This window comes from Vulpes lagopus, chromosome 5 (assembly GCF_018345385.1).
Source record: "Vulpes lagopus strain Blue_001 chromosome 5, ASM1834538v1, whole genome shotgun sequence".
In the NCBI taxonomy this organism is placed as follows: domain Eukaryota; kingdom Metazoa; phylum Chordata; class Mammalia; order Carnivora; family Canidae; genus Vulpes; species Vulpes lagopus.
The window spans coordinates 104,439,672-104,465,900 of record NC_054828.1 but is presented as its reverse complement, the minus strand read 5'-3'; the positions used below and the strand labels follow the sequence as shown (position 1 = coordinate 104,465,900).

The window sequence follows — 26,229 nt, the reverse complement described above, 5'->3', positions numbered from 1 at the left end:
AGATGAGAAATGAGGGTGGGAACAATGGCACTGATGACAAATAATTGAATTCTGGACATATTTGGTGTATAGAACCAACAGGATTTGCTGATGAATGTGATGTGAAGTTTGAGAAAAAGAGAGAAGTCAAGAATGACTCTAAGGTTTATGACCTGAGCAACTAGAAGGAAAAAATGTTCATTTCTCGAGAAGATGAGCACTAGGCAAAGGACATGTTTGGGATGGGGAAATCAAGAATTTGGCTTTGAATATGTTAATTTTGAGATGCTGTTTAAGAGAGAAAGAGGTAATTGGATATCTGGGAGTCATAATCTTATAGATGGTAGTAAAAATCATGAGATTATGGTATCATTAAAGGAACAGATACTTGTATATACTCATAATGTTCAATTTCACAACAAAATTAAAAATATAGTAAGTGTTTCAAGGTAGAGATCAACTATGTCAAAAGCTGCTGATGGTCAACTGAGACAGAATACTGATCACTGGTTGGAAGAATTTGAGATCACTGATGACTAGACAAGAACCATTCCAGTGGAATGGAGGCAACAAATATTGTTAGAAAGGGCTTAAGAGAAAAATAGAAACTTTGAGCTCAGGATCGTAAATGAATCTATACATTAACTTTGTCTCTCCAGAAATACTACTAAAACTATATTAAAGAGCAACACCCCCCCCCCCAAAAAAAGCACAAATCTACAAGAGCAAAGAAAACAGGAAAAACAATCAACAGAAAAAATGTAGAAGCCAAGTATCCCAATAGGGAAAGCTGAGAAGACACCCAACTTACAACACAGAATCCCATAAAGTTCATGTTTGTTTAGTCGTTGTTGTTTGAAGCTGTAGGTGCTTTCAGAGGAGGGAGTGAAGTTGTGCCTAGGACTGGAGGAAATGGTTGAGAGTCTAGAAGCTGTAAGGCTCTCATACCGTTCTCCATTCTGGACTTAGGGAGCTCAAGCACAGCTGTGGGCTGGGAAAACTGCACTGAACAGGGGGATTAAATGAAAGTTTACATACTGGATGTTGAAGTCTCTAGCCTTCTCCCCCCAGCTCCTAGAATCGAGGCAGCTGGTAATACACCCTAGGACACTAGAGTAGAAATGTCTCTTCCAAGGAATGAGTAGCTAAGAGAAACCTATGATACCAACATCAGGGGATCCTCAAACAACAGGACTATCCTACAGTGAAATACAGTTAATGAACTTCCCTGCCCAGAGAACTTATAACTCATTCCCAAATTTAAGCAGCCAGCAAAATATGATCAGGTATGTGAGGAACCTGCCTAATTTTAAAAGCAGGCAATAAAACATACACACAATGAAAAGCAACCAGAATAAAACAGACTATGTAAGAAGAAGAAAATAGAAAAAAAAAAAACCTATTATAACTCCTCAGAGACATAAGTGAAGATATTCATATTGCTAGACAGCACTGAGGGACCACCTGAAGTTGGAGATAAATGTATTTAAAATGATGGCAGTCACATAACCATATTTTTCTCCAGTCACATTCAGCTGTCCACATAGAGACATGAAGTAGGCAAAAAGCTAGGTTCAAACAAGATTCAGGTTTTGCCACAAAATGGACAAAGGACAGATAAAAATTCCTATTCCAGTGTTACATTCTCAAATTCCACAAGTGACCCACAACCTTTCCAAAACATAATACTTGTTTCTTCACAAATCATGAACATACAATATTCTTCATCATGTAAACCCAGCTGGAAAAAAAACAAAAACAAAAAAACACCATACCTTGTTGGCAGCAACCAAGACTTTATCAAGAAATCTCAACCATTCAAAGATAAAAACCGGTCTCTTTGCTTCAGTGATTTGAGCCAAAGCTTCTTCATTTAGCAATAAACTGTGGGCTAGCTCCATTGCTGAAGTTTAAAAGTCACACCTTAACAAATTAAAACATACTTGTAAGGATTTTTTGAAGGGCAAGCCTAACGAATGTAACCAGTAAGAAATGAAACGTATGGCTTTACTTGTCACCTCATTTGGGGGAAATTTTCACAATTTCCTTGAGGCAAAGCCGATGAATCTAATTCTAAATGGCAAGGGTAAAACAAAAACAAACATAAATGAAAGCCATGCTTGGTTTGGAGGAATGAAAAAAAGGGGTAAAATGAAAATTAAAAGAAATTTTGCAAATAACGGGGCACCTGGCTGGCTCAGTCAGTAGAGCAGGCGAGGCTTGAGCTGGAGTCGTGGGGTCAAGCCGCTCGTTGGGCGTAGAGAGGACTTAAAATAATATATATATATGTATTGCAAACAGGGAAGAAAAATTTTTCCGGAAGAAAAATGCGTAGCAAAACACATGTCATTAACCCAGTCCATAAATGGGAAAACTGAAGCAGCAAGATCCAACAGAGACCGGGCCTGACAACCCAGCCTCCTCTTTTTCCGCCCACTGCTCGGTGCACAGCACCCTGACCCCCACCCCTCGCCTCTCGGCCCCGAAGCACATCAAAACTCCCAGTATAAAGATGTCACACTGGAAGTCTCCAAAAGTCTTCCTACAGGGCCCGGGCGAGGGAGGCCAGACCCCGGGGCCAAGCTTCAGTGGCAACGCGGGGCGGCGGGGGAAACGCAGCTCGCAGACGCTGCGCGCGCGGGGGTCCGGTCCGAGCCGGCTACTCGGGGCCCACCGCGGCGCAGCGCCCCGCCCGGGGGAGATGCACGAGGCCGCCGCAGGCCTGGCCAGGGCCACTCGGGCTGTCAACCACAGGTGGCGGCGCCTCAGAACCGAGCCCGGGGACTGAGGAAGGGGAAACGCTCATTACAAACTCCATTTTCCTCCCCAGGCCTTTGAAAACGTACGGGGACGAAGAGGGCAGGGGGTGTGAGCGTGTCACGGTGCATGCTTCGGCGGCAGACGGGGGTGGCCTCACCTCCTAGTCTGGCAGGTGCGGAACAGCTGAGTTCCGGGGCCGGCAGCGTCGCCTAACGACCCGGATGCCCCGCCTCCCGCGCGCTCGCCGGCAGGAAACGAAGAGAGCGCGTGCGCGGAAGGCGGGCCCTCTTTCTTGCGCAAGCGCACTAACTACATCCTCCCAGCCGCACCTGCCGCAGGTTTCCGATAGCTTGCTTGGGAAACTCAGGTGAGACTCGAGGCTCAGAAGTCCTGCGCTGGTAGGTGGGCGCATGCGCACCGCGCGCTCTCGGCAGCTGGTCCGGGGCTAGTAGAGCTACCAGGTAAGGGGATGGGGATGCCGGAGAGAATGGTGAAGGGTGGTGGGCTGTGCGCTTGTTGTGGCTCCCCCGGCGCACCATCACCTACATTCCCCTCGTGAGTCGTCGCGTCTGCGGGCTGCTAGCAGCGGGGAGGAATCAGCCGCCCCTGGGGTGGTTGGGGACTGAGGCTTTTTTGTTCGCTTTCTACCCCACGTCCCCCTACGTAGCCCTTCTCTCCCCTGGGATGCGTGATGGGATTCTCTGTAGGTCTGAAGCCGCATTCTTGTGGCCCCTTCCCTGCCAGCTCTCTGCCAAAACAAAACCAAACCTCACCCCAGCCAAACCTACTACAGCCTCACCACTGTCAAACGCTGGTAACTCCATCCTTCCAGGTATTCAGACCAAAAGCCTTGGAGTAAATCCTTGACATCGCTCTTTGACCCACCGCCTCCGGTCTATCAGCCAGTCTCGTTAACTCTACCTTTAAAATACACCCAGAATCCCACCGCTTCTCACCAGTTCCGCTGCTGTTACGGTGGTCCAAGCCACTGTCATCTCTTCCCGGATTGTCGCTTTACTGGGTTTATCCTTATGCTCGATGCGACTGAGTGATACTAAAGTGTATTGTACCCACAAAGGGGGAGTTAAAAACAACAACTTGGAGCTCCCATTGAGATCTGCCTAACCCTTTAGAGCTAAGTGGGTCCCTTAAAAATAATGTTTGCACCGAGACCTGGAGTTTTTGTGATGTTGAGCCAGTCATTTAGCCAAACTGAGCGTTAATTTCTCCAACTAAAAAGCTGGACTTAACTATTCCTACCTTATATAGTTGTTAATGATTAAATAAGATAAAAAAATATTTGTGATACTGGGTAGGCACTAAACCATTATGTATAAAAACACTATTATTAGAAATGAAGAATTTGAAGTTTAGAGACAGTGGGTGAGTTACCACAAATGCTATGTATAATCTTACATGTTTTTAACTTATAGTAAAAAGAAAAAACTATAATGTTTAAGGATGCACACATGGATGGCAAAACTATGAAGAAAAATAAGAAAATTATATAACTGGTAGGGAATAAAGAGGGCAGCTGACAAGGGTGGTGATAATGGTGATGTGTTATATTGTCTTTTACAGTATAATAAGTTAACCCAAAATTTAGCAGCTTGAAATAACTATAGTCACCTTATTATCTCAGTTTCTATGGGTCAGGAATTTGTTAGTAGTTTAGCTTAGCTCAGACTTTCTTAAGAAGATGTAGTGAAGATGCTACCTCAGACTAAGTCATCTAAAAGTTTGAGGCTCGCTCTTTTTTTTTTTTTTAAGATTTTATTTATTTATTCATGAAAGACACACACAGAGAGAAGCAGGCTCCATGCAGGGAGCCTGATGTGGGACTTGATCCTGGATCCCAGGATCACACTCTGAACCAAAGGCAGACTCTCAGCTGCTGAGCCACCCAGGCATCTCTCGAGGCTCTTTCTAAGATGTCTCACTCTTGTGGCTCCCAAGTTTGTAATGGTTGTGGACAGGAGGTCCGGTCTTCAGTTGCTTAAATGTCCTCACTGCATGGTAGCTGACTTTCTTTAGAATAGATAATCTATCCAGAGTTAGAGTGATATAAGAGCTATATAGTGTCTTTTATGACCAAGAAGTCACTCTCTATCATTTCCACAATACCCTATTATAGGTCAATCCTGGTCACTGTGGAAGGGGACTCCACAAGCAGGTGGAGAACCAAGAGTCAAGATCATTAGGGGCCATCTTGGAACCTACTACTTGATTACAAGAGTGTTTGCCTTATAAAAATTCATTACCTGTACATTTGTTTTAAGACATGATAGCCTAGGGATCCCTGGGTGGCGCAGCGGTTTGGCGCCTGCCTTTGGCCCAGGGCGCGATCCTGGAGACCCTGGATCGAATCCCACGTCAGGCTCCCGGTGCATGGAGCCTGCTTCTCCCTCTGCCTGTGTCTCTGATCTCTCTCTTCCTCTCTCTATCATGAATAAATAAATAAAAATCTTTAAAAAAAAAAAAAGACATGATAGCCTAGAGAGAAAAGTATTCTATTATTACAAAATCACAAAGTAAAGACCCTTCTTTTTTTTTTAAGATTTTATTAATTTATTCATGAAAGACACACAGAGAGGCAGAGATATAGGCAGAGGGAGAAACAGGTTCCCTGCAGGGAGCCCGATGCGGGAATCAATTCCAGGACTGCGGGATCGTGACCTGAGCCAAAGGCAGACATTCAACCACTGAGCCACCAGGGGCCCCAAGACCCCTCTTGTTCTTATCATAGCTAAACATTTAGAATTTGTGAAAGCTTGGGCCACAGTGGTAGGGATATAGGGAACTTGTCTTTGGGGTTTACAGCCTGGTTAGGAAGATACACATTAAAAATTGGGGGGGGGGGGGAAGCAAAACAAAATGTACAGTAATAATTTTCCCATCCAGTGTAATTGTCCATACTCTCAGTTGCAATTGACAGAATCCCTACTCCAACAAGTTTAAGTAATGAAGAAATTTATTAGCCCATATAGCTAGGAAGAATGTTAGGTCACGGTATCAAAGAAAGGGCTACAGGAATCAGGGTCTTTCTTAGGAACTAGAGTTTGAGACTCATGGCTTTTAGGATTCCCTTCGTCCATTTTTTCTATCTGGCTTCATTCTACCGAACAGGATCTCTTAAGTGGTTAGGGAATGGCCATTTGGAGCCCAGCTTCACATACTTCCAGTTCAGAAACGCCAGTGGAGATCTCTTTCCCCACATAATCTATTAATATCATGTAAGGAAAGAGATGCTTACGTGCCCTGGTTTGATCATCCACTCCTCTGTTGCTGGCACATAGTGTACTATAATTGGGAGTGCCCAGAGGAGTATAGGGTACTGAAATTGCCACCCTCCACTAGAACCCCATGGAGGGCAAAAAAGCATATGTGATCAGCCTGGGTGGCTCAGTGGTTTAGCGGTGCCTTCAGCCCAGGGCCTGATCCTGGAGACCCAGGATAGAGTCCCACATCAGGCTCCCTGCATGGAGCCTGCTTCTCTCCCTCTGCCTGTGCTCTGCCTCTCTCTCTCTCTCTCTCTCTCTCTTTCATAAATAAATAAAATCTTTAAAAAAAAAAAAAACAGCATATGTGCACTGCAACAAATGACTACCCTTTGTAACTAACTCCTGTGCCAGTAGCACTGATACCACCTGGGAGCCTATTAGAAATACAGAACTTCATGCTCTAGCTCAGAATCAGACACTGGCTCTTAAGAAGATCCTGAGGCAATTTAAATACATAATAAAGTTTGAGATGCACTTTTCTTGATAATTATTTTATTCCTGTAAGGGAAAATAATTACATGATTTTAACTATCTTGGATGGAAACTCTACTCAAAAATGTTTTCATTGGGATCCCTGGGTGGCTCAGCAGTTTAGCATCTGCCTTTGGCCCAGGGTGTGATCCTGGAGACCCAGGATCAAGTCCCACATTGGGTTCCTTGTATGGAGCCTGCTTCTCCCTCAGCCTATGTCTCTGCCTCTCTCTGTGTGTGTCTCATGAATAGATAAATAAAATCTTTAAAAAAATGTTTTCATATAAGTAAGATGTTAACTATATTAAGTTCCAAATGAGCAGCTTGAGTATGAAATGCTATAGAGCAAAGCCTGGAATGGTCAGGGCATATTTTATGGAGGGTAGCCTAGACTTAGGAGGAAGGAAATATCTGTAGTAAGTTCAAAGGGCAATGAGAAGCCCATGTGACTTGAATATTGAATCCTAAAGGAGCTTCAGAGATCAGATTACGAAGGATCCCTCCTGCTCCTGTATTAAAGTGAAGGATTTGAAATAGGTTAAATGACATGACTTTTTTTTTAATATTTTATTTATTTATTCATGAAAGACAGAGAGAGAGAGGCAGAGACATAGGCAGAGGGAGAAGCAGGCTTCCCTTGGGGAGCCCGATGCGGAACTCAATCCCAGGATCCTGGGATCCCAGGACCTTTGGATCACAACCTGAGCCAAAGACAGATGTTCAACCACTGAGCCACCCAGGTGCCCTGACCTGACTTATGTTTTTTTAAAAAAACACTCTAGAGGGGCACCTGGCTGGCTCAGTGGGAAGAGCATGTGATTCTTGATCTCAGAGTCATGAATTTTAGCCCCACGTTTGATATAGAGATTACTAAAAAAAAAAAATAAACTTTTAAAAAAGTTGTCTTTAAAAAAAAAACCCAAATAGCATGTAGGAAACAGATTGGAAGAGGAGAGGCCAAATGCAATGAAACCAACTAGAAATTCTAATAGTTTAGGTGAGAAAGAAATGCCTGAACTAAAGCAATGGTCACAACTATAGGAAAAAAGGGTGTTGTAGAGGAAGGCTTGGCAGAGGCTTATAAGAGGTCAAGACTAGGCAGATTGTACTGACATTCATTTGAAAATAATAGAGTCTTAAAAAGAAAAGAAAAGAAAAGAAAATGATAGGGGATGGGGATGCCTGTGTGGCTCAGTGATTGAGCATCTGCCTTTGGCCCAGGGAGTGACCCTGGAGTCCCGGGATCAAGTCCCACACTGGGCTTCTTGCATGGAGCCTGCTTCTCTCTCTGCCTATGACTCTGCCTCTCTCTCTCTCCATGTCTTTCATGAATAAATAAATAAAATTAAAAAAAAAGAAAATAGTAGGGGATGAAGGAGATATGAGGTGGAAGAGAATGAGTTGTTGGAGAGCTTCACACAGAAAGATGTTGGGAGGCACTTGGTTGTGTGGGAGAGCTCCAGAGAAAGGCCTACTTCCATTATAAACTAAAATAATGAGTATTGTTCCTTTATCCTATTTGATTTGTAGATACCTTTGCCATATGAAGTTGAACATGGCAGAAGAAGAGGACTATATGTCTGATTCCTTCATTAATGTCCAGTAAGTAAATGCGTACACCTCACATAATGATATGTAGGAGACTCCTAAGTAAGAACATTGATTTTAAATGGGAATTGGAAAGTCAGTTTTATTGATTTATGGAAATGCTTCCTAGATATCCATACAAAGATACTTCCCTATTAATGCTCAACATTTGACTTCTACCCTCAATTCTTGTTATTCTTCTCTTCCAAGGAAATTTACTCTTCTTTATTTTATCTTACTGTTTCTTCTAGCTAATATTCAACTTTGTTCTTTATTATTTCCAACCTCCTAGAAAAATTAGTGTAAAATTACTATTTCTTCAACTCTACTTCCTTCAGTTTCCTGCAATCTGTCACCAGCCTTTATTATGTTTACTAAAACAGCCAGCCTTGGAGGTCACTGATTATGTTCTAATATCAATAATAACAAAGGTGATCATAGAAGTGGTGCTGAACTTTTAAGTAGTGTCAAGTTAATAAGTAGCAAAGTTATGAAAAAACTTAATATACTCATTTAATATAACGTTTCCCTTTACTCTTTAGACAAGACATTAGACCAGGATTGCCAATGCTAAGGCAGATCCGAGAAGCCCGTCGGAAAGAAGAAAAGCAACAGGAAGCTAATTTGAAAAATAGGCAGAAGAGTTTAAAAGAAGAAGAACAAGAAAGACGTGACATTGGGTTGAAGAATGCACTAGGCTGTGAAAACAAAGGATTTGCCTTGCTGCAAAAGATGGGATATAAAAGTGGTCAGGCCCTTGGCAAGAGTGGTAAGTTCTGTCTGGACATAAACAGGTGTTCCTAGCCACCAAGTGGTGATTTATTGATGAGTCCCAGAGACTTTACCCAACTATGCCAAAATTAAAACAACTGAGTTAATTAGTCTCTTATATGCTAAGAAGCATATGGAGAACTTTCATCTTCCTACGTTTAGACAACCATTTGCCATCAAGAGCTACTTATCAACCCAGCTCAGCCTTCAAGGCCCTAATATCTGGCGTGCACAAGGCTAACAATGAAGGCAGCAGCTAAGACTGGTGGTGAGAGAAGGGTTGAAAAGTACAAACGGCCAAAGGACAGTGAAGTAACATTGAGGAGGATGGCAGGACTCTGCACTGCTCGCTCTGTACCCATGGCAACTGCTTCAGGGAGCACATGGTTGGATAAGCTCAATTCTCACTTCCCTTTTAGAAAGCGGAAAGTTTATTAAGATGTAGATGGCATAGATTTGTAGCAGCTTCTATGAGCTGTCTTTCTGTTCTTTATTGTAATTGCTTTGATCCTCACCTATCAAGGTTTTGCTTTCTCTAGAAACTACTACCCTCTTGGACATAGAGAATCAGTATTTTCACTTCTTGAAACTCTACCTTCAGATGGCGTAGAAGGCTGTGGGTCAGCCTTATGAGGAACAGGTATCTGAAGGCAAAGAAAGTAGTTGATTATAGAGTATAGTCAGTTTTCAGTTTGAAGTGGCATTGAAACTGGAGGGTATGTATAGAACATTGTCACATTGCATACCATGCTCACCTATAGTTTGAGGAAGCATTTCTAAAGTAGTTTGTGTGTTTTGTTCTCTTTTCTTAGGAGATGGCATTGTTGAGCCAATCCCCCTTAACGTCAAAACAGGTATATAATTATTTTGAGCATATTTACCAGTAATAATAACTTACGCTTAAATCTAGCACATGTATTTGTTTACTAAATACTTTTTTTATGGTAGCGCTATTACAGTTCTTATCACAGGAAGCACTCAGTAAAATGTTTCTTAAACTTCTAAATCTTTTCTTTTTTTTTTTTTTTTTTTTTTTTTTGATAGTCACACAGAGAGAGAGAGGCAGAGACATAGGCAGAGGGAGAAGCAGGCTCCATGCACCAGGAGCCCGACATGGGATTCGATCCCGGGTCTCCAGGATCGCGCCCTGAGCCAAAGGCAGGCGCTAAACCGCTGCGCCACCCGGGGATCCCTAAATCTTTTAAACTAAAAATAAAAGTTTCAGTGAATGTAAAATAAAATTTAAATCACAAAAATGTAGGAAAAAATTGTAACTATTTAAAGTGGAAAGCAATTTTTGTCCTTTGAAATGTCCTAAAAGTTTCCAAGACAGATTTATCCATTCAGTGTTTTTCTTAATACTTTGAATGAAGAGAAAAATATATATATATTATTTATTCATTATGTTTTTATGAAAGTATGACAGTTGATACTATTTTCCCAATTTAAAAAATTTTGTATAGTGCGATTGTCTTGTCAGATCAGACTAATCTTTGTAAAAACCAAATTGTGTTTGGGTTTAGAAAAAAAATCTCTAATGTTTTCTCCTGTCATTCATGTCAAATGATTTTGAATGATTGTTCTCAAATTAGAATTGTGTGTAATTTGCAAATATGTCAGTTGCCGTGTTTTGAGGTGAAGCCTGCAGGTTCCTCAGCAGAGTTTGCTGTTTGAACAGGAAAAAGCGGCCTTGGTCATGAGGCATTACTGAAACGGAAAGCAGAGGAAAAACTAGAAAGTTATAGGAGAAAGATTCACATGAAAAACCAAGCTGAAGAAACAGCTGCAGAGCAGTTTCGGTAACACTTTGTATTTGAGCTATCTGGGGATTCACCTTGTCTTTATTGTGGTGTGTTTTCTGATACTTGGGCACGTACAATGGGTAAAAAGAGTACAGACTCTTAGTGGAACTGTTGTCTTCTCTCGACTAGACTGCGACTTAAACATAAGCAAGATGAAGTGAAGCTGGAAGGGGACCTGAGAAGAAGCCAGCGAGCCTGCCGGCAGTTGGATACACAGAAGGCAAGCCTTTCACCTCTATTCAGTTTGGAATACTTTTTTGGCATCCAGTGTGATTTGCCCTGTAATTAGAAAAAAAAAGAAAGAAAAGAACGCCAAGCTCAGTGTATCTCGCCTGCTACCCAGTAAAGCTTTCATCTAACACACGCCACTGATCCTTAATTATTGATATGACAATGACTTGTCTGCTGCAAGAACTGGAGTAGTCTGAATTACCCAATGAGTGTCAAATAACATTTTTGTATTTAATTATCCCCTGCTTATTCAAGTATTGATGACTTGGAGCTGGTGCATGTAGAAATTCTGTTCGCCAGAATACTTAATTAATAAGAATAGCCTATTTTCAGTACCTCTTGTGTTTCTAATCAGTAAAATCATGGTAGACTACTGTCTATTTCAGATGTGAGTGATTTTTAAAATTCCATTTTTGCTTTTATTTTTTTATTTTGGTATTTCCATCAAAATGAAATTACTTCATTTAAAGTCTCAAAAATGTTTTAAAATTTTCCTCATATGTAAATAGACGACTGGAAGCCATTTCTCACTTTTCTATATTTTAATAGCACTTTGTGTCTGTGTCATGACCCTTAGGATTTCTAGCATATATGTATTATCTCATACCCATTAGGCTATGTATACATGTAGCATCTTTTCCCTATTAGACCGGTGACAACTTGGGGACATTCTTTGAACTGGATCTTCATCCCCATGGTTTATAGAGCATAGTGTTTTACTCTTGGAGCAACCACTCAGAAAATATTTAATTGAGAGAAAATGAATTCATGTTGACATGAACATACTTGTGTTTAATTGGAAGTAATTCTGCATTTTCAGAACATTCAGGTTCCTAGGGAAGCATGGTACTGGTTGGGGCTCGAAGAGGAGACTGACGAAGAGGAGGAGAAAGAGCAAGATGAAGATGACTATAAAAGTGAAGACTTAAGTGTATGTTTTGGCACCAGTTCCTTGAGCAGGCTGTCTCAGCCTTGGCACCATTAACACTTTGAGCTGGGTAGTTGTTTGTGGGGAGATGCTGTTCTTTGCCTTGTAGCAGCATCCCTATCCCTGGCTTCCACCCTTTGGATGCCAGTTCCACCTCCCCCTGTGACAACCATAAATGTCTCCAGACATTACTAAATGTCCCTGAGAGGGAAAATCAGCCCCTGTTGAGAACCACTACATTATAAGGTTATTTTATTAACCCCAAACCAAACTATATACTTTCTTCCCTTAGCTTCAGTTTATACTCTCATCTCAGCTTCAGTTTGGATGATGGATGAGCTGCAAATGTAAATTATTTTAATTTCTACCTTGTTGCCTATTAAATTTCTGTAAGTGATTCTGTAGGAGTATCTCTCTCCTCTACTCATAAACAAAGCAAAACAAAACAAAACCACAGTTCAAAGGAAGTGGAGATTATTCAATGAAGGAAGGACATTTCTATGGTTATCTGTATATAAGCATTTGCAAGAAACTTATACAATTTGCAAAACCAATGTTCCACTTAACTGAGAGACCATTGATGGGAATTTTAAGGACAGAGGGAGGCAGTGTTCACTCTTGGCCCATGGGAGAGGAAGATTCTTTGAAAATAGAAGGGGTCTTTAAAGGATTTTTTTTTTTTTTTTTTTTAAGGATTCTGATTAAAACAGAGCCAACCCAAACCTATTTTCTAAATGTTACCAAGTGTCTCTTTGTGTCTGGCAAACTTGTGAAAATATCAGGGTGGCTGATAAACTGGGATGTGTTCTAATATACGTGCTCTGCCCTTGGTACCTGGTTAAGAGAATAGCAGAAGATTTATGGCCTTGGGCTGATTTGGCAGGATCCAAGATACCATAAAACCAAGATTCTATTCAGTTCGAACTATTAATGTGCCTATGTTCTCTATCCAGATACTAGAAAAATTACAAATACTGACTGGTTATTTAAGAGAAGAACATCTGTATTGTATTTGGTGTGGAACAGCCTATGAAGGTAAGAGAATGCTTCATACTTTTTAGATACTGAATACAAATGTTCTTTGATATTTTTTACTTTCTGTGTGTTTGTGTGTGTGAAAGTCACATTTCCCATAGATGATGGAAATTTCTTATTCCATCCAAATGGCAATGTGGGATCAATGTCTTAATAATTGAGGCCTTATTAAAGGTGCTTTTAATTTTTCAGAAACTAAATGTGCAGAAGGGAATTTTTCAGTCTTCTATTTCAAAATGAAGAATTTGAGTTACTTAGGAATGATTTGTTTTCATGCTTCATGTTTAAAGATTCTTTCTGCAGCTATAATACTCGAAAGATATTTAAAATTTATAGAACTAGCTTTTATGTAGTTAGAATATTGTCCCTGAACTATAAAATTCAGAATGTTGAAATCCACTCCCATTTTATTTTTTATTGTAAGGAAAGAAATAGGTTTACAATTTGCCAGATGTGTTATAGAGCCGAGTACTTTCCCTTCTAATACATTCGCCGAAGTTGGCTCTGTTAACTGGAATTTAGGGACTTTATACTTGACAGTAAAGACTTGTTGGTTATTGTTGTATCTTTTCCTGATTTAGCCAAGTAGCAAACACAGCTACAAAATATGTTAATATAATTTTCTGGAATCGTTTACTGGATAAATCCCATTAATCTTTTATTTTCCTCACATAAATCACAGATAAAGAAGACCTCTCTTCAAATTGCCCAGGACCAACTGCCGCAGATCACGACTAAGATTACTGTCAATAAGTACAATCTTAGAAAATGTTATTGTTTGCTAAAAACAGATAGTTGAGGAGTTAGAATTCCCAAATTATGTCAGTAAAGAAAGATGGTCTTTTCTATGTTGTGTTCTTTCTGTAACTTTGGAAATACTTTGTACTTTATGGTTGTTCATCAGTTTCAAGAAAATAATGGAATGCTATCTCAGAACTCAAGGGCAATTACAATTTATGACTTGATTGTGATGCTTATGGGGCTTAAGGACACCAATAGGTAACTCTCTTATTCCCCTCTTTTCTTTGGAACAAATTAAGAAATAAAACATGGGAGTCAGAGAGAGATCAAAATGTCAGCTTTATTATCAGGGAAGCCAAAGTAGAGAGCCAGGTTGTCTTGTTTTCCTATCAGGCTCCCTAAAATATCTCTCTGCCTGCATACAACTGCAAACCTCTGCCTTGCCAGAGATAGAGCCCACCTTGGCATTCTGAGACCATTTAGCTTTCAAGGTGAGAGAACCCACTGGGGGCTGGGCCACACGTGCTGAGTTCCTGCTCCCAAAACCACTCATCAGATGAGAGTCTTTTGAGAGGAAATGAATGAGGATTCACAGCGCTTGTTCCCACACTTCTGTCTCCCAGGGAGGAAGAAAAAGTCCCTTCTGTCCATGCGAGCATGAGGAGGGAAAGGTATTCCCCTTGGTAAGACCAGTATAAGAGGCAATGTTCCATTAACACTACTTCATTGACATTACTTCATTCTAGCCAGTTTTAGAAACAAAATCATTATGATACTTCTGGAAAAATCATGAGTTTTCACGACAATGTGAACATCCATCGTAGGTGATCGATTGCAGGTTTTGGCTAAAGAAACTTAAGAATTGGGAGTAACGTTAGATATCAGGTGATCCAACTACTTACTAAATTTGAGGGCCTTTGGATAACATTCCCAGCAGGTGGTAATACAACCTCTGCCTTTATTTTTCTAGCCATTGAGAGCTCACTGCCTTAAAATAGATTGTTCCATTGCTGGATAACTGTGATTTTTTAAAGTCATTTTTCTAAAAATCTGCTTCCCTATAATTTAACCGAATATAGCTAAGCACATACCATGTGACACACCTCTAAAGATCTTCAGCCAAAATTTGGCATCAAAAGTCATGAACTTTTTTTAAAGTTTACAAGCTCAGGTGCCTCCCCTAATGATTTTGATTCAGCTGGTCTAGAATAATTTCTGGATATCTGTATTTCTTTTGAAGTTCGAAGAATGAGCCTGATAAGGACCTGTGGATGAAGACTAGTTCTACAGGTTAGAAATAGAGCACTGTTACATTCTTGGGGTACAATTTTATAGCTCACCTTTCAGTACCATTGAGCAAAGGATCAACTTCCTTCCTTTTATTAGAAACCTCACACCCAAGAACACAGCAAAAGCTAAGTTATATTTGAGTTAAGATAATCAGTAGTACAACTTGTGTTGGCCTCTGCCCTAATATGACCTAATTCATTTGTTATCATGTTTAGCTTGGGGAACTTTAAAAAAGGATAATACGAACATCCTACCCCAAGAGATTCAGATGTAATTGGTCGGTGTGGCCTGAACATTACTATCCTTGATTCTGAGACTCAGCAGAGCTTGTGAATCACCTAGTTAACTTCCAAGCCTCTGTTCTTCATCTAAAAAATGAATTACTATTTTTGTGAATATAAACATACATATTTATATATATAATACTAGAGTTTATACAGTTGGATAATAGTATGTAATATTTACTTTTTCACTTAAAAAATAAAATTGAATTAATAGCTAAAACAAAGGAGTTCATCTTTCCTTGGAATTACAGTCAGATGTGTTATTGTCATTTCAGCCAGTATGCTGACATTCATGTAGCCATTCCCAAAGCCACGTGGATTGTTCTAGATGGAACAGAGTTAGGCATCAGCTTTTTCTCCAGTTACCAACTATTGGAACAACTTCCCACCTGCCTAGTGGCCAAGAATATTTTTAAGGTGTTCTTGCGTAGTTAGGCTGAGAATGTGCAGATAACCTTGATGGGATCTGGGACTCCACCAGAGTTATAGTCTGTGTTTCCAGGTCAAGGGCTAGAACTAGGCCTACCTTGGACAGCGGGAAACATCCCTCCAGTCTTATCCATCAACAATGAAAAACACAGGCTTTCAATATGAGTAAAAATTTATTTTTATTAATAAAACTCTGTTGATATCATAATGACAATGAAAACCAAGGGAAGCAAAACATTAAAAAGAATTTTTAAATTTTCTTTATTGAATTTGAATTTGCTTCAGTGAAATTTATGTGAAATTTGAAACTTTAACTCATCATGTTGTCATTTACTTTTGTTTATATTGTCCTGTTTATTTTCAGTCCTATCTATAATTTCTTAAGTGTTTCATTTTCTTAATATAAATCCAAAACACCAGAGCTTCTATAAGCCAAAATAAACAGACTTTAATGCATAAAATTGGTTTGCCTTAAACACCTTTATTTTTTAAGTGTTATTTGTCATTTAATTGTCGAAATTTGAAAGTGATCATTGTTTAGTATTAGACACAGTCTGTAGGATCAAGCATATGAAATTCTTAATACTTTTATTTCCCACCAATTCAAAAGCACTTGCAGAGTTCCTGCTTTATGCCTTGGGCATATAAAAATGAAAGAGCCTTTCCCTGCTTTTCCGTAATTCACAAAAAGAGCCACATAGGATTACTGAGTTCAAGGCAGATCGGTGAGCATAACACTGAGGTGCTGAACAACAGCAGTAGCAGGGAGAAATTTAATTCTGAGTGGGGTTGACAGAACACTATGACATCACTCTGAATTTGGTCCTGAAAACCTTGATACACAAAGTTATGAGGGTTACAGTATGACCCAGCACTTCCTTCCACTCCCAGGCATTTATCCAAGAGAAATGAAAACATATGTTCACATAAAACTTGTACAGGAATATTCATAGTAGCATTGTTCATAATAGCAGGAAAGTGGAAACAACCCAAATGTCCATCGACTGATGAATAAATAAAATGTGATACATCCATATAATTGATAATGAGTTGGCAATAAAAAGGAATGAAGTACCAATCCATGCCATGACATGGGTGAACCTTGAAAACATTATGCTAAGTGAAAAAGACCACATATCCTATGATTCTATTTAAATGAAATGTCCAGAGTGGCTGAATCTGTAGAGATGGAAGGTAAATTAGTGGTTGCTGAGCTTTGTGGGTAAGATGAGAGTGCTAATGGGTATGGGTTTTCCTTTTGTGATGGCTGCACAACTCTGAACATACTTGACACCACTGAACTGTATAGTTTAAATGGGTGAAATTGTATGCTTTGTGAATTATATATCAGTAAAATTTTATTTAAAAAAATGAATTTTAGGTAGAAACCATAGCAGGGAGCCATTAAGTGCAAAACCTTATTCAAGTCACACAGCCAGCCTACATGGTGAGGGCTTATTCAAGTAACAGTGATCATGGGTCATGGAGTGGGAACCCCCAGAGGAGCATGGCCCTGCCAACACTTCAACTTTAGCCTAGTGTAACTCATTTCAGATTTCTGACCTTCAATACCGTAAGAGAATAAATGTATGTTGTTTTAAGCCTTCAGGTTTGTGGTAATTTGTTACAGCAGTCATAGAAAATGGACACAGGTCTCAAATCAACCCCTGAAGAGCCACACATATTTGAGAGAGATTTGCCTCACAGTTTTACCAGTTATACAGTTTTTAGTCAGAGTTTAAACCAACAGTGAGGCCACCATGTATCTGTCAACCATAGTCAATTCATCTGAGGAAATGTAGGATTGGGATAGGCCATAGTCCTAGATACAGAATCACAGACATTAACGTCTGGGTGGACATTTAGATACAAAGAATAAGTATCTAAATGGACTGTCTGCCGTACTTTGTTCCTTATCCTGCTCTCCTCTATATAATCTCTGTTGGCAACCCCGTGGATTCTAAATTGAGCTTCAGGGGTTACTTCCAGATAACATACACATCATTTTGTGTATAATTCCATCCTTTCTATCATGTCCGTATCGTGTTTCCTACAGTCGGCTCTACATCTTCACTTGAATATTCTGGCAGCAACACAAACACGGCATCTCCAAACGAAAGCTAACATTTTGCCTCCCATGCATGCTCCATCTCACCATGTGGACAGACATGAGGTGGCCTCACTATTGGTTTAAATTCTAACGAAAAATTGTATAATAGACAAAACTGTGACACAAAATACCTCTCAAGGATGTGTGACTTTTGGGGGATTAATGTGATGGAGGCCTGTTATTTCCTGTAATGGCATCCAGTCATTCTCTTTCAAACAAACCTGGAGGTAATGTCTGCTGCATACCTTCTCCTTAATTCCCACAATTAGTTACCAACTCCTCTTGGTTCTGACTCCACTATTTTTTCTATCTTTCATATACAGTCTCTTCCTGCTCTAACCCATTTTAAACACACTGTTTCAATGAACTGGTTGGGTCACACTCCCGCTCAAAAACCAAAAACCTCATTTGTCACCTTTGGAAGTTGCCAGGGCACCAACTCATTCTAAAAATAAGTATTTATCCCATCTGTCCCATTCAGCTTTAGAGTAAATATAGAAGAATCACAGATGACAAAGAGGTTTGATAAAATCCAAAAAATCCCTATTTTGCAACCTCTAATGAAATAATAGATCCAAACAATCATCAATGGTTGCTAAAACTGTTAGGTGGAAGATGGAGAGGAGCCCACTGATCCATCTTAAGATCACCAAAAATGGAACAACCAAACATATTCCTCCTGAAGTGATGCAAAAAAAAGTATATAGTATCACCTATGCAGTATTCTTGGAGGGAAAATTTTTGAACCAGAATCAAATCAAGCTTCTAGCTCTAACTAGACATGATGGGGATGCTATCAGTCAAATCCTGAGTGAAGGAAATTCTATAAGATATGTGATCCAGTTGCTTCCTCAAATAAGTGGCAAGAGGTAAAGTTTAAAACGGGTAAATGTTACAGAGTAAAAGAGACATCAGCTACAGCAATGTTGGATCCTGATTTATACAAGCAGTGAAATATATTTTTGTAAAGAAAACTGAATAGATAAAATTATTATGTGACAAGGAAATCTTATTAATTTTGCTGAATGACAATGTATCATGGTTTTATTAAAATTCAAATGATCTTATGTCAGGGATACATTCTTAAGGATTTACAATGAAATAATTTAATGCCTGAGATTCGCTTTAGTATATACTAGTAAAAAAAAAAATTCTAAAAAGGAAGGGGGAGACATATAAGAAAGGTAGAATATTACTGATGGTTGTTGAAACTAGGTGATGGGTACATAGAGTTTCACAATTCTAGTCTCTTTTTTTTTAAGAGTTTATTTATTGGGGCACTTGGGTGGCTAAGTCAGTTAAGCATCTGCCTTCAGCTCAGGTCATGATCTCAGGGTCCTAGGACTGAGCCCCACATTGGGCTCCCTGCTCAGTAGGGAGTCTCCCTCTGCTCCTGCCCCTGCTCATGCTCTCTCAAATAAATAAAATAAATTTAAAAAAAAATTTAAGAGAGGGAGAGAAGCAGATGACCCACTGAGTGCAGAGCCACACATGGGGCTCGATCCAACCACCGTGAGATCATGACCTGAGCTGAAATGAAGAGTTTGATGCTTAACCGACTGAGCCACCCAGGCAACCCCTATTCTGATTTAATGTATGTTTTAACATAAAAAAATCATAAAAATAAGTATGAATAATACTGGAATCATTCGTTATTCCATAACCAAAACTGAATATGCCAGGAGCCTCAAGTTATGGTCAACACTGTTGTGAGATTATGTTTCTAGTGAGTGTCCTGGATAATGGAGTGTTGGAAAAGGTGGTATTTAGACTTCTAAACATTTCATCTCAGATACATATATTTTAAGAATTGTAAAAGTATAAGGCAATTTTAGAATGGTAGTTGATTGGTATAAAGTTTGAATCAACCATCAATCCAAGATGGCACCCAAAGTATCTTCTGCTAGTCCCTCCAACAACTCAGAGAAACAAACCAGTATATCCAATGTTTCTCAGGTGTTTCTTTTCCAAAATTTAAGTCACGCCTCTTGCCCAGAATACTGCCCATACAGCTCCTCTCTACTCATCTAAATCCCTCACCTAGGTCTCACTGGAATGCCATGTCTAAGCCCTGCACTATGATACCTCAGTAGAAAGTGATCTCCCACAAACCCACTATTCTCTGTTTCCCTACTGTCTCCCAGCACAGTTATCTCTCTAAAGTGTTTGTTCTAACAGATACAAAATGTATTTAAGATAAAAGAATGACTATGCAGTAAACTGTAGTAAACTCAACAGCCAGTTTAAGAAAAAAACAGTGAACCTTTGCACTTCACCTCGCTAGTTGCACCACTTCCATCCCTCCTCAGAGAACCACTATGGGATTTAATATTTCTTATTCCTTTCTTTCCCTGTATTGTTTTTTTACCACATTTTTGGGTTTCTAAACAAAATTATGTCATTTAGCATTCTCTGGAACTTTATGTAAAGAGAACCATTCTGTCCACATTTTCTGTAACCAGCTTTGTTTGCTAACATTATGTTCCTATGAGATGTATCATGTTACTGCATTTAGCTTGTAATTCATCCATTTTCACTGCTATGTAGTATTACAATGTGTGACAAATGTGTGACAAATACAATTTATTTATCCATTCTTCTTGTGATGTAGATTGTTTTTTATTCTTTTGGCCATTATAAACAGAGCTTCTATGAACATTCTTGTAGGTATTAATGTAGGAATGGAATTGATGGCTTTGAGGGTATATACGCCTTCAACTTAATCAGATCAGACCAAACTGTTTTCCAAAATGATTGTATATCACTTTTTATGGGTCCCCTATTTCTCTAGCTAGCTTGTCAGCTATTTAAGACAGGGAAGGATGTTATATTTTTTGGCTTAGAAACAGTGAACATTAAATAAACAATTATTAGTTGATCTACTAATTGATATAAAAAATTTGAGAGATTTCTCCCCCTATGTTTATAATAAGGAGATGAGCCAGGAAAAAGGCAAATGTATGAATGTCTCTGAAGTAAAAAAAAAAAAAAAATTGAGCCTTCTTAAAATGTAGTGAAAAATTAAGGGAAAAATGAAAATAGGAGGTAAATACCCGAGAAGATTTTAGACCATTACAGAAAAAATTGAATATCCAAAGCAGAATACTTTTTTAGAAGGGCTCTAACATGTCCTTGACTTCTTTTTTTCTGCAACATTATTCCAGTCCTTCAAAGTCTCCAGTATTTCATATGCATTAGGTCGTTTCATGGGCTCAAGTGATAGTAATTTCTCCAGAAGTTGTTTCTGTAATGATAATGAGTCAAAAGTAAGAAACAGAACATTGAAATAAATAAAATTCTGATTATTTTCAAGTACTTACTTCTCTGGCATCAAACACATCTGAGAACTTGCCAGCCCTTAGCTCTTTAAAAATCTGAAAATAAAACACATATATATATTATCATTAGGAAATTATTCACTTGGAAGGGAAACCAAACTTGCTTCTTAGCTAAGAAGCAAGCAAGACTCCCCTTCCCCATCTCACCCCATCCTTAACGTGTACAAGTGTTAAGAGCATCATATGCACTATCTATCATCCTCTTTGGAATCCTATGTGATAGGTATTTTCATTACCTCATTGTACAGAGAAGCCTGTTGGCTCTAGGCAAATTCTCTTTATTGAGCTTGAAACCAAGATACCCAGTTGCCTGATGCCTTTAACTTTCCAATACCTCCCTAAGAAACTCCCTCATCTTGCCTTAATCTACCCCTAACATATCTTTCCAGTGCCACTAACCATCACTTTCTTGTTATTTATATATTCCAATAAAAATGTCACTGCCTGCTATTCCCACACTCTGCACACTGCTTTTTGAAGGCTGGAATTGCCTTCTTTCTATTTTGGATGAGTAGAAGCCCACCAATCCTTCAAAGCCTAGCTTAAATACTTCTATGAAATGGAAATCCCAATAGTTAGCAAGATCTCTATCCTAGGCATTTCCACAAAACTTCATGTCTTCTCCCCAAACATACACAGCATTCTCTCATTTTCCCTTCTAGAATATAAACTCTTAGAGAACAAGTTTTATTCATTTTTAAAACCCTGTAGCATTTAGCACAGTGTCTTATGCAAAGCAGGCAATCAATAAAATTTTACTGACTCAAATAAGAAATATATGAGGTGTATATACTTTCGAAGGAAGACCAAAGTTTTTGGTCTTAAACAAAAAGCTTTGGTTAACCAAATACAGAAAGATAAAATTCATATTTCCTTTTCAGTCAACATGAATATATTCAAGCCTGTCTTTGCATGAGGGCAGTTACTATAACAGCACTTTGGAGATGGCCGCGAATAATTTTTGTTGCTTCATTCTTTTTTTGTGAGATTATTTACCTTCAGTGTTTCTGAAACAGTGGGACATATGTAAAGAAGTTCTGCAAGAATTAGCCCCAAAGCAAAGATATCCACTTCTTTTCCATATTCTTGTGAAGAAATCTAAAGAGACCAAAATATGTTTAAGTTACTCATCCAATATAAACATCCATGTCTTCTGAAACCAAAATTGTTATTTGACCAAAATATCTTATATAGTATAACAATGCATGTTTGTTAGCAACATATGTGGAGTCTGACTGCCCTGGTTCAGATCCGTCACTACAAAGCCACATCACCCATGTAAATTAACCATTAAGGGTGGAATGATCCCAACCATAAAATAGGGATAACAAAAGTTTCAGCCTCAGAGTTTGTGGTATTAAATAAGATGCAGCAGGTAAAAATAGTTAAAATAGTTCCCACTAAATGACTTTCATGCAAATGTTCATAGAAGATGTATTCCCAATATTCTGGCTGGAAGCAGTCTGAATGTCCATCGGCAGGAGAATGGATACACACATTGTGGTCTTTTCAGGCAACGGAATCATAGTAATGAAAAGGAATAATCTGCTGGGTGCCTGGGTGGCTCAGTGTTGAACATCTGCCTTCCGCTCAGGGTGTGAACCCTGGGGTTCTGGGATTGAGTCTGCATCAGGCTCCCCCTGCAGGGAGCCTCCTTCTCCCTCTGCCTATGTCTCTGCCTCTCTCTGTGTGTCTCTCATGAATGAATGAATAAATAAAATCTTTTAAAAAGGGAATAATCTGCTAGTATAGGCAATGACTCGAGGTTCTCCAACAGACATTACTATGAATGAGATAGTCAAATACAGAAAAGTACATCAAGTACATCATATGAAGCTCAAGACAGGGAAAACTATTCTGTAGTGATAGAACTCAGAGCACTGGTTACCTCTTGGGAAGGAGGGCTGAACTGGAAAGGGCCTGAGGTAATTTTCACAGGTGAGGACAATGTTCTATATGTTCATAAGCTTATGGATTTCATAGGTATATGCCTTTGTCAAAAATGTACATTTAAGATACATACATTTTATGGTGTATAAATCATTCCTCAATAAAATGTTTTTCAATTTAAAAACCACCAAGAACAATGAAAAGCACAATGATGAATGATTTTTCAAAAAATATTTTTAGGGCAACAATACAGGGTACAGGAGATATGTAATAAAGTGGGAGTTAAAGGGGAGCCATTAGCCACCTATTGTCTTCTACTTTCACATTCCACAAAATTAAATTAGATCTTTAGCATAATATCTTTAATATAATTTAATAGCATATGTCTTTAATTTAATTATGACATTAAATTATGTCTTTATGCCACATGCTATCCACAGGGAAGAGGTGGATTTACTCTCCATTCTAGACTCTCAAACATCAAAAAGATGAAAAATAGACAATATACCAACCTAAAAATATAAACTATGAGTAATGAATCTATATATAAGACAAACATTCACAATCAATTCATCCATGTTCATAACAGCAATGTTCACATTAGCCGAAAGGTGGGAGCAACCCAAGTATCCAATAATGGATCAACAGATAAACAAAATGTGGTATACCCATACAATGGCATATTGCTAAGCCTTAAAACAGAAGGAAATTCTGATATATACTATAGCATGGGTGAACCCTGAGGATATTATGGTGAATGAAAGAAACTAGTCACAAAAGGACAAACACTGTATGTATAAGCAGTTTACAAGGTATCTAGAGTATTCAAATTCATAAAGACAGAAAGTAGGATGGTGGTTGCCAGGTCTGGGGAAGGGGGGAATGCGGACCTATTCGATGAGTGCAGAAACGGTAGCACAACAATGTGGATGTACTTGATGCCACTCAACTGTACACTTAAAAATGGTTAAGATGGTAAATTTTTCTAGACATTTTATTTATTTATTTGTTTGTTTGTTTGTTTGTTTGTTTGTTTATTTATTTATTTATTTATTTAAGAGAGAGAGAGAGAAACAGAGAGAGCACAAGCCAAAGGCAGATGCTTAACTGATTGAGCCACCCAGGTACTCCTTAAAGATGGTAAATTTTATGTTATGTGTATTTTACCATAATTAAAAATAAGTATCTTTTAAAATCAAGAGCCTTATTAATAACCAATTAGATACAAGGAGTCCCATTTTAACAGCAAAACACTGTACATATTCATGGAAATGCTTTAAAAATATAAGCAGTCTTGGGGCCCCTGCTTAGTAGGGAGTCTTCTTCCCTCTGCTCCTCCCCCCACCTATCCTCTCTCTCTCTCTCTCTCTCTCACTCTTCCTTTCAAAAAAGTAAATAAAAATCTTTTTAAAAAATAAAAATATAAGCGGTATTCATGAAGACAAAAATATTTTAAAACTTCATTGAAGAATATAAAAGTTCCTTAAGGTAAGTTTATCAGTGTTCCCAACTGTGCTCTGGCCTCCCAGTGAGAGCAGGACACTCATCATCTCCTCGCCTTGGATTGGGCCGTGGTGTTTAGTGACGTATGCACTCCCTGGCAGAGCCCGCACAAGTCATAATGAGTTCCTGCACTGCTTTCCCTGCACTGCTGTGAGCACAGCAACGACCCTTCCTTCAGCTGGGCTCTGGAATGAAGGAGACAAGTGGAACAAAACCACAGCCAGATTGCAGCCGAAATCTTTGGTGTTGTGTATGCCACTAGGAGATTGGGAGTCACTGGTTACCACAGTATTGCCTGGCAAAAGCTGACTTGATAGAGGACTTGAATAAGTGGCAGAAACCTGCCAATTTCCTGCAGCAGAAGTCTCAAATATGTAAAAATGTCAATTCTTCTTACTGAACTCTTAAATTTAATGCAGTTACTCTCAAAATCTCAACACTAGTTACGGAACATGACAAGCTGATTCTACAGTTTTTTCCAAATGGAATAATAAAAGTGAAGACTGAAGAACATTTTTTTTTAAAGATTTTATTTACTTATTTGAGAAAGAATGAGAGAGCACTGGAGAGACAGAGCAAGCACAAGTTGGGGGCAGAGGGAGAGGGAGCAGCAGACTCCCCACTGAGCAGGGGGCCCAATTCAGGACTCCATCCCAGAACCCTGAGATCATTACCTGAGCCAAAGGCAGATGCTTAACCAACTGAGCCACTCAGGCACCCTAACACTAAGAACATTTTAAAAATGAAGAATAATGTGGGAGGTTCTGCTGTCTGAACACAGAAACTGATATTATAATGCTATAATAACTGAAACAGTATGATACTAAAGAGAAAAAGATAAGAAAAAAATAACAGTTATTTGGACTGAATAGCATCCAAAAAACAGGTTCATGAGTGTGTAGGGATTTCATTTATTATAAAATAGCATTTCTTTTAAGTTTTTATTTAAATTCCAGTGGATTAACATACAGTGTAATATTTCAGGTATACAGTATAGTGATTCAACACTTCCATACAACACCAGGTGCTCATCACAAGTGCACTCCTTAATTCCTATTACCTATTTCACCCAGCTCCCCACCAAGCTCCCCTCTGATAACCATCAGTTTGTTCTCTATAGTTAGGAGTCTGTTTCTTGGTTTGACTCTCTCTTTTTTCTCCTTTGCTCATTTGTTTTGTTTCTTAAATTCCACATATGAGTGAAATCATAAGATATTTGTCTTTGTCTTTTTCTACTTAGTGTAATTCTTTCTAGCTCCATTCATGTCGTCATAAAGGGCATGATTTCATTCTTTTTTATTGCTCAGTAATACTCCTGTGTGTGTGTGTGTGTGCGTGCATGTGTGTGTATCCCACATCTTTATCCACCCATCAGTCGATGGACATTTGGGCTGTTACCATAATTTGTAACACAATACTACTACAAATATTGGGATGCATGTATTATTTGAACTAGTAATTTTGTATTCTTTGGGTAAATACCTAGCAGTGTGATTGCTGGACTGTAGGATAGTTCTATTTTTAACTTTTTGAGAAACTACCATACTGTTTTACAGACTTTGCATTCCCACCAACAATGCAAGAGGGTTCCTTCCCCCTTTCTCCACATCCTCACCAATACTTGTTTCTTGTGTTGTTGATTTTAGCTATTCTGACAGGTGTGAGGTGGTATCTCATTGTAGTTTTGATTTACATTTCCCTGACGATGAGTGATGCTGAGCATCTTTTCATGTCTCTGTTGGTCATCTGTATGTCTCCTTTGGAAAAGTATCTATTCATGTCTTCTGCTCATTTTCTAG

General features: G+C 39.0%; 3 protein-coding genes across 6 annotated transcripts in view; 1 reads left to right on the top strand and 2 right to left on the bottom strand.

Annotated features, from left to right (window-relative positions):
• HEATR5B (HEAT repeat containing 5B) overlaps nucleotides 1-2,962 on the bottom strand; it is a 98,948-nt gene extending 95,986 nt beyond the window's left edge. Inside the window, exons 1-2 of one of the 2 annotated variants that reach the window (XM_041755039.1) lie at nucleotides 2,897-2,962; nucleotides 1,755-1,902 (exon numbers count right to left, since the gene is read on the bottom strand). In XM_041755039.1, the coding sequence (XP_041610973.1) occupies nucleotides 1,755-1,880 (126 nt within the window). In that variant the 5' untranslated portion in view covers nucleotides 1,881-1,902; nucleotides 2,897-2,962. Of the gene's footprint in view, nucleotides 1-1,754; nucleotides 1,903-2,825 lie in introns of both variants that reach the window. The other variant, XM_041755040.1, reaches the window with a different exon arrangement.
• An 89-nt stretch (nucleotides 2,963-3,051) lies between these two features.
• GPATCH11 (G-patch domain containing 11) lies at nucleotides 3,052-13,912 on the top strand. Its single transcript, XM_041755041.1, has 9 exons — nucleotides 3,052-3,200; nucleotides 8,022-8,093; nucleotides 8,621-8,847; nucleotides 9,662-9,703; nucleotides 10,528-10,648; nucleotides 10,781-10,871; nucleotides 11,703-11,813; nucleotides 12,764-12,845; nucleotides 13,528-13,912. Exons 2-9 carry the CDS (start codon nucleotides 8,035-8,037, stop codon nucleotides 13,581-13,583), a joined length of 789 nt encoding a protein of 262 aa, XP_041610975.1. The 5' UTR covers nucleotides 3,052-3,200; nucleotides 8,022-8,034; the 3' UTR covers nucleotides 13,584-13,912.
• Nucleotides 13,913-20,302: 6,390 nt separating this feature from the next.
• EIF2AK2 (eukaryotic translation initiation factor 2 alpha kinase 2) overlaps nucleotides 20,303-26,229 on the bottom strand; it is a 33,499-nt gene continuing 27,572 nt past the window's right edge. For all 3 annotated transcript variants that reach the window (XM_041757238.1, XM_041757237.1, XM_041757239.1), the window contains exons 14-16: nucleotides 22,034-22,135; nucleotides 21,020-21,073; nucleotides 20,303-20,943 (exon numbers count right to left, since the gene is read on the bottom strand). In XM_041757238.1, the coding sequence (XP_041613172.1) occupies nucleotides 20,821-20,943; nucleotides 21,020-21,073; nucleotides 22,034-22,135 (279 nt within the window). In that variant the 3' untranslated portion in view covers nucleotides 20,303-20,820. The remainder of the gene's footprint in view (nucleotides 20,944-21,019; nucleotides 21,074-22,033; nucleotides 22,136-26,229) is intronic.

Coding starts and splice junctions, on each gene's coding strand:
- GPATCH11 (XM_041755041.1), top strand. CDS start 8,035: ATGAAGTTGAACATGGCAGAAGAAGAGGACTATATGTCTGATTCCTTC. Junction 9,704..10,527: donor CCCCCTTAACGTCAAAACAG/GTATATAATTAT, acceptor CTGTTTGAACAG/GAAAAAGCGGCCTTGGTCAT. Junction 10,649..10,780: donor ACAGCTGCAGAGCAGTTTCG/GTAACACTTTGT, acceptor TCTCTCGACTAG/ACTGCGACTTAAACATAAGC.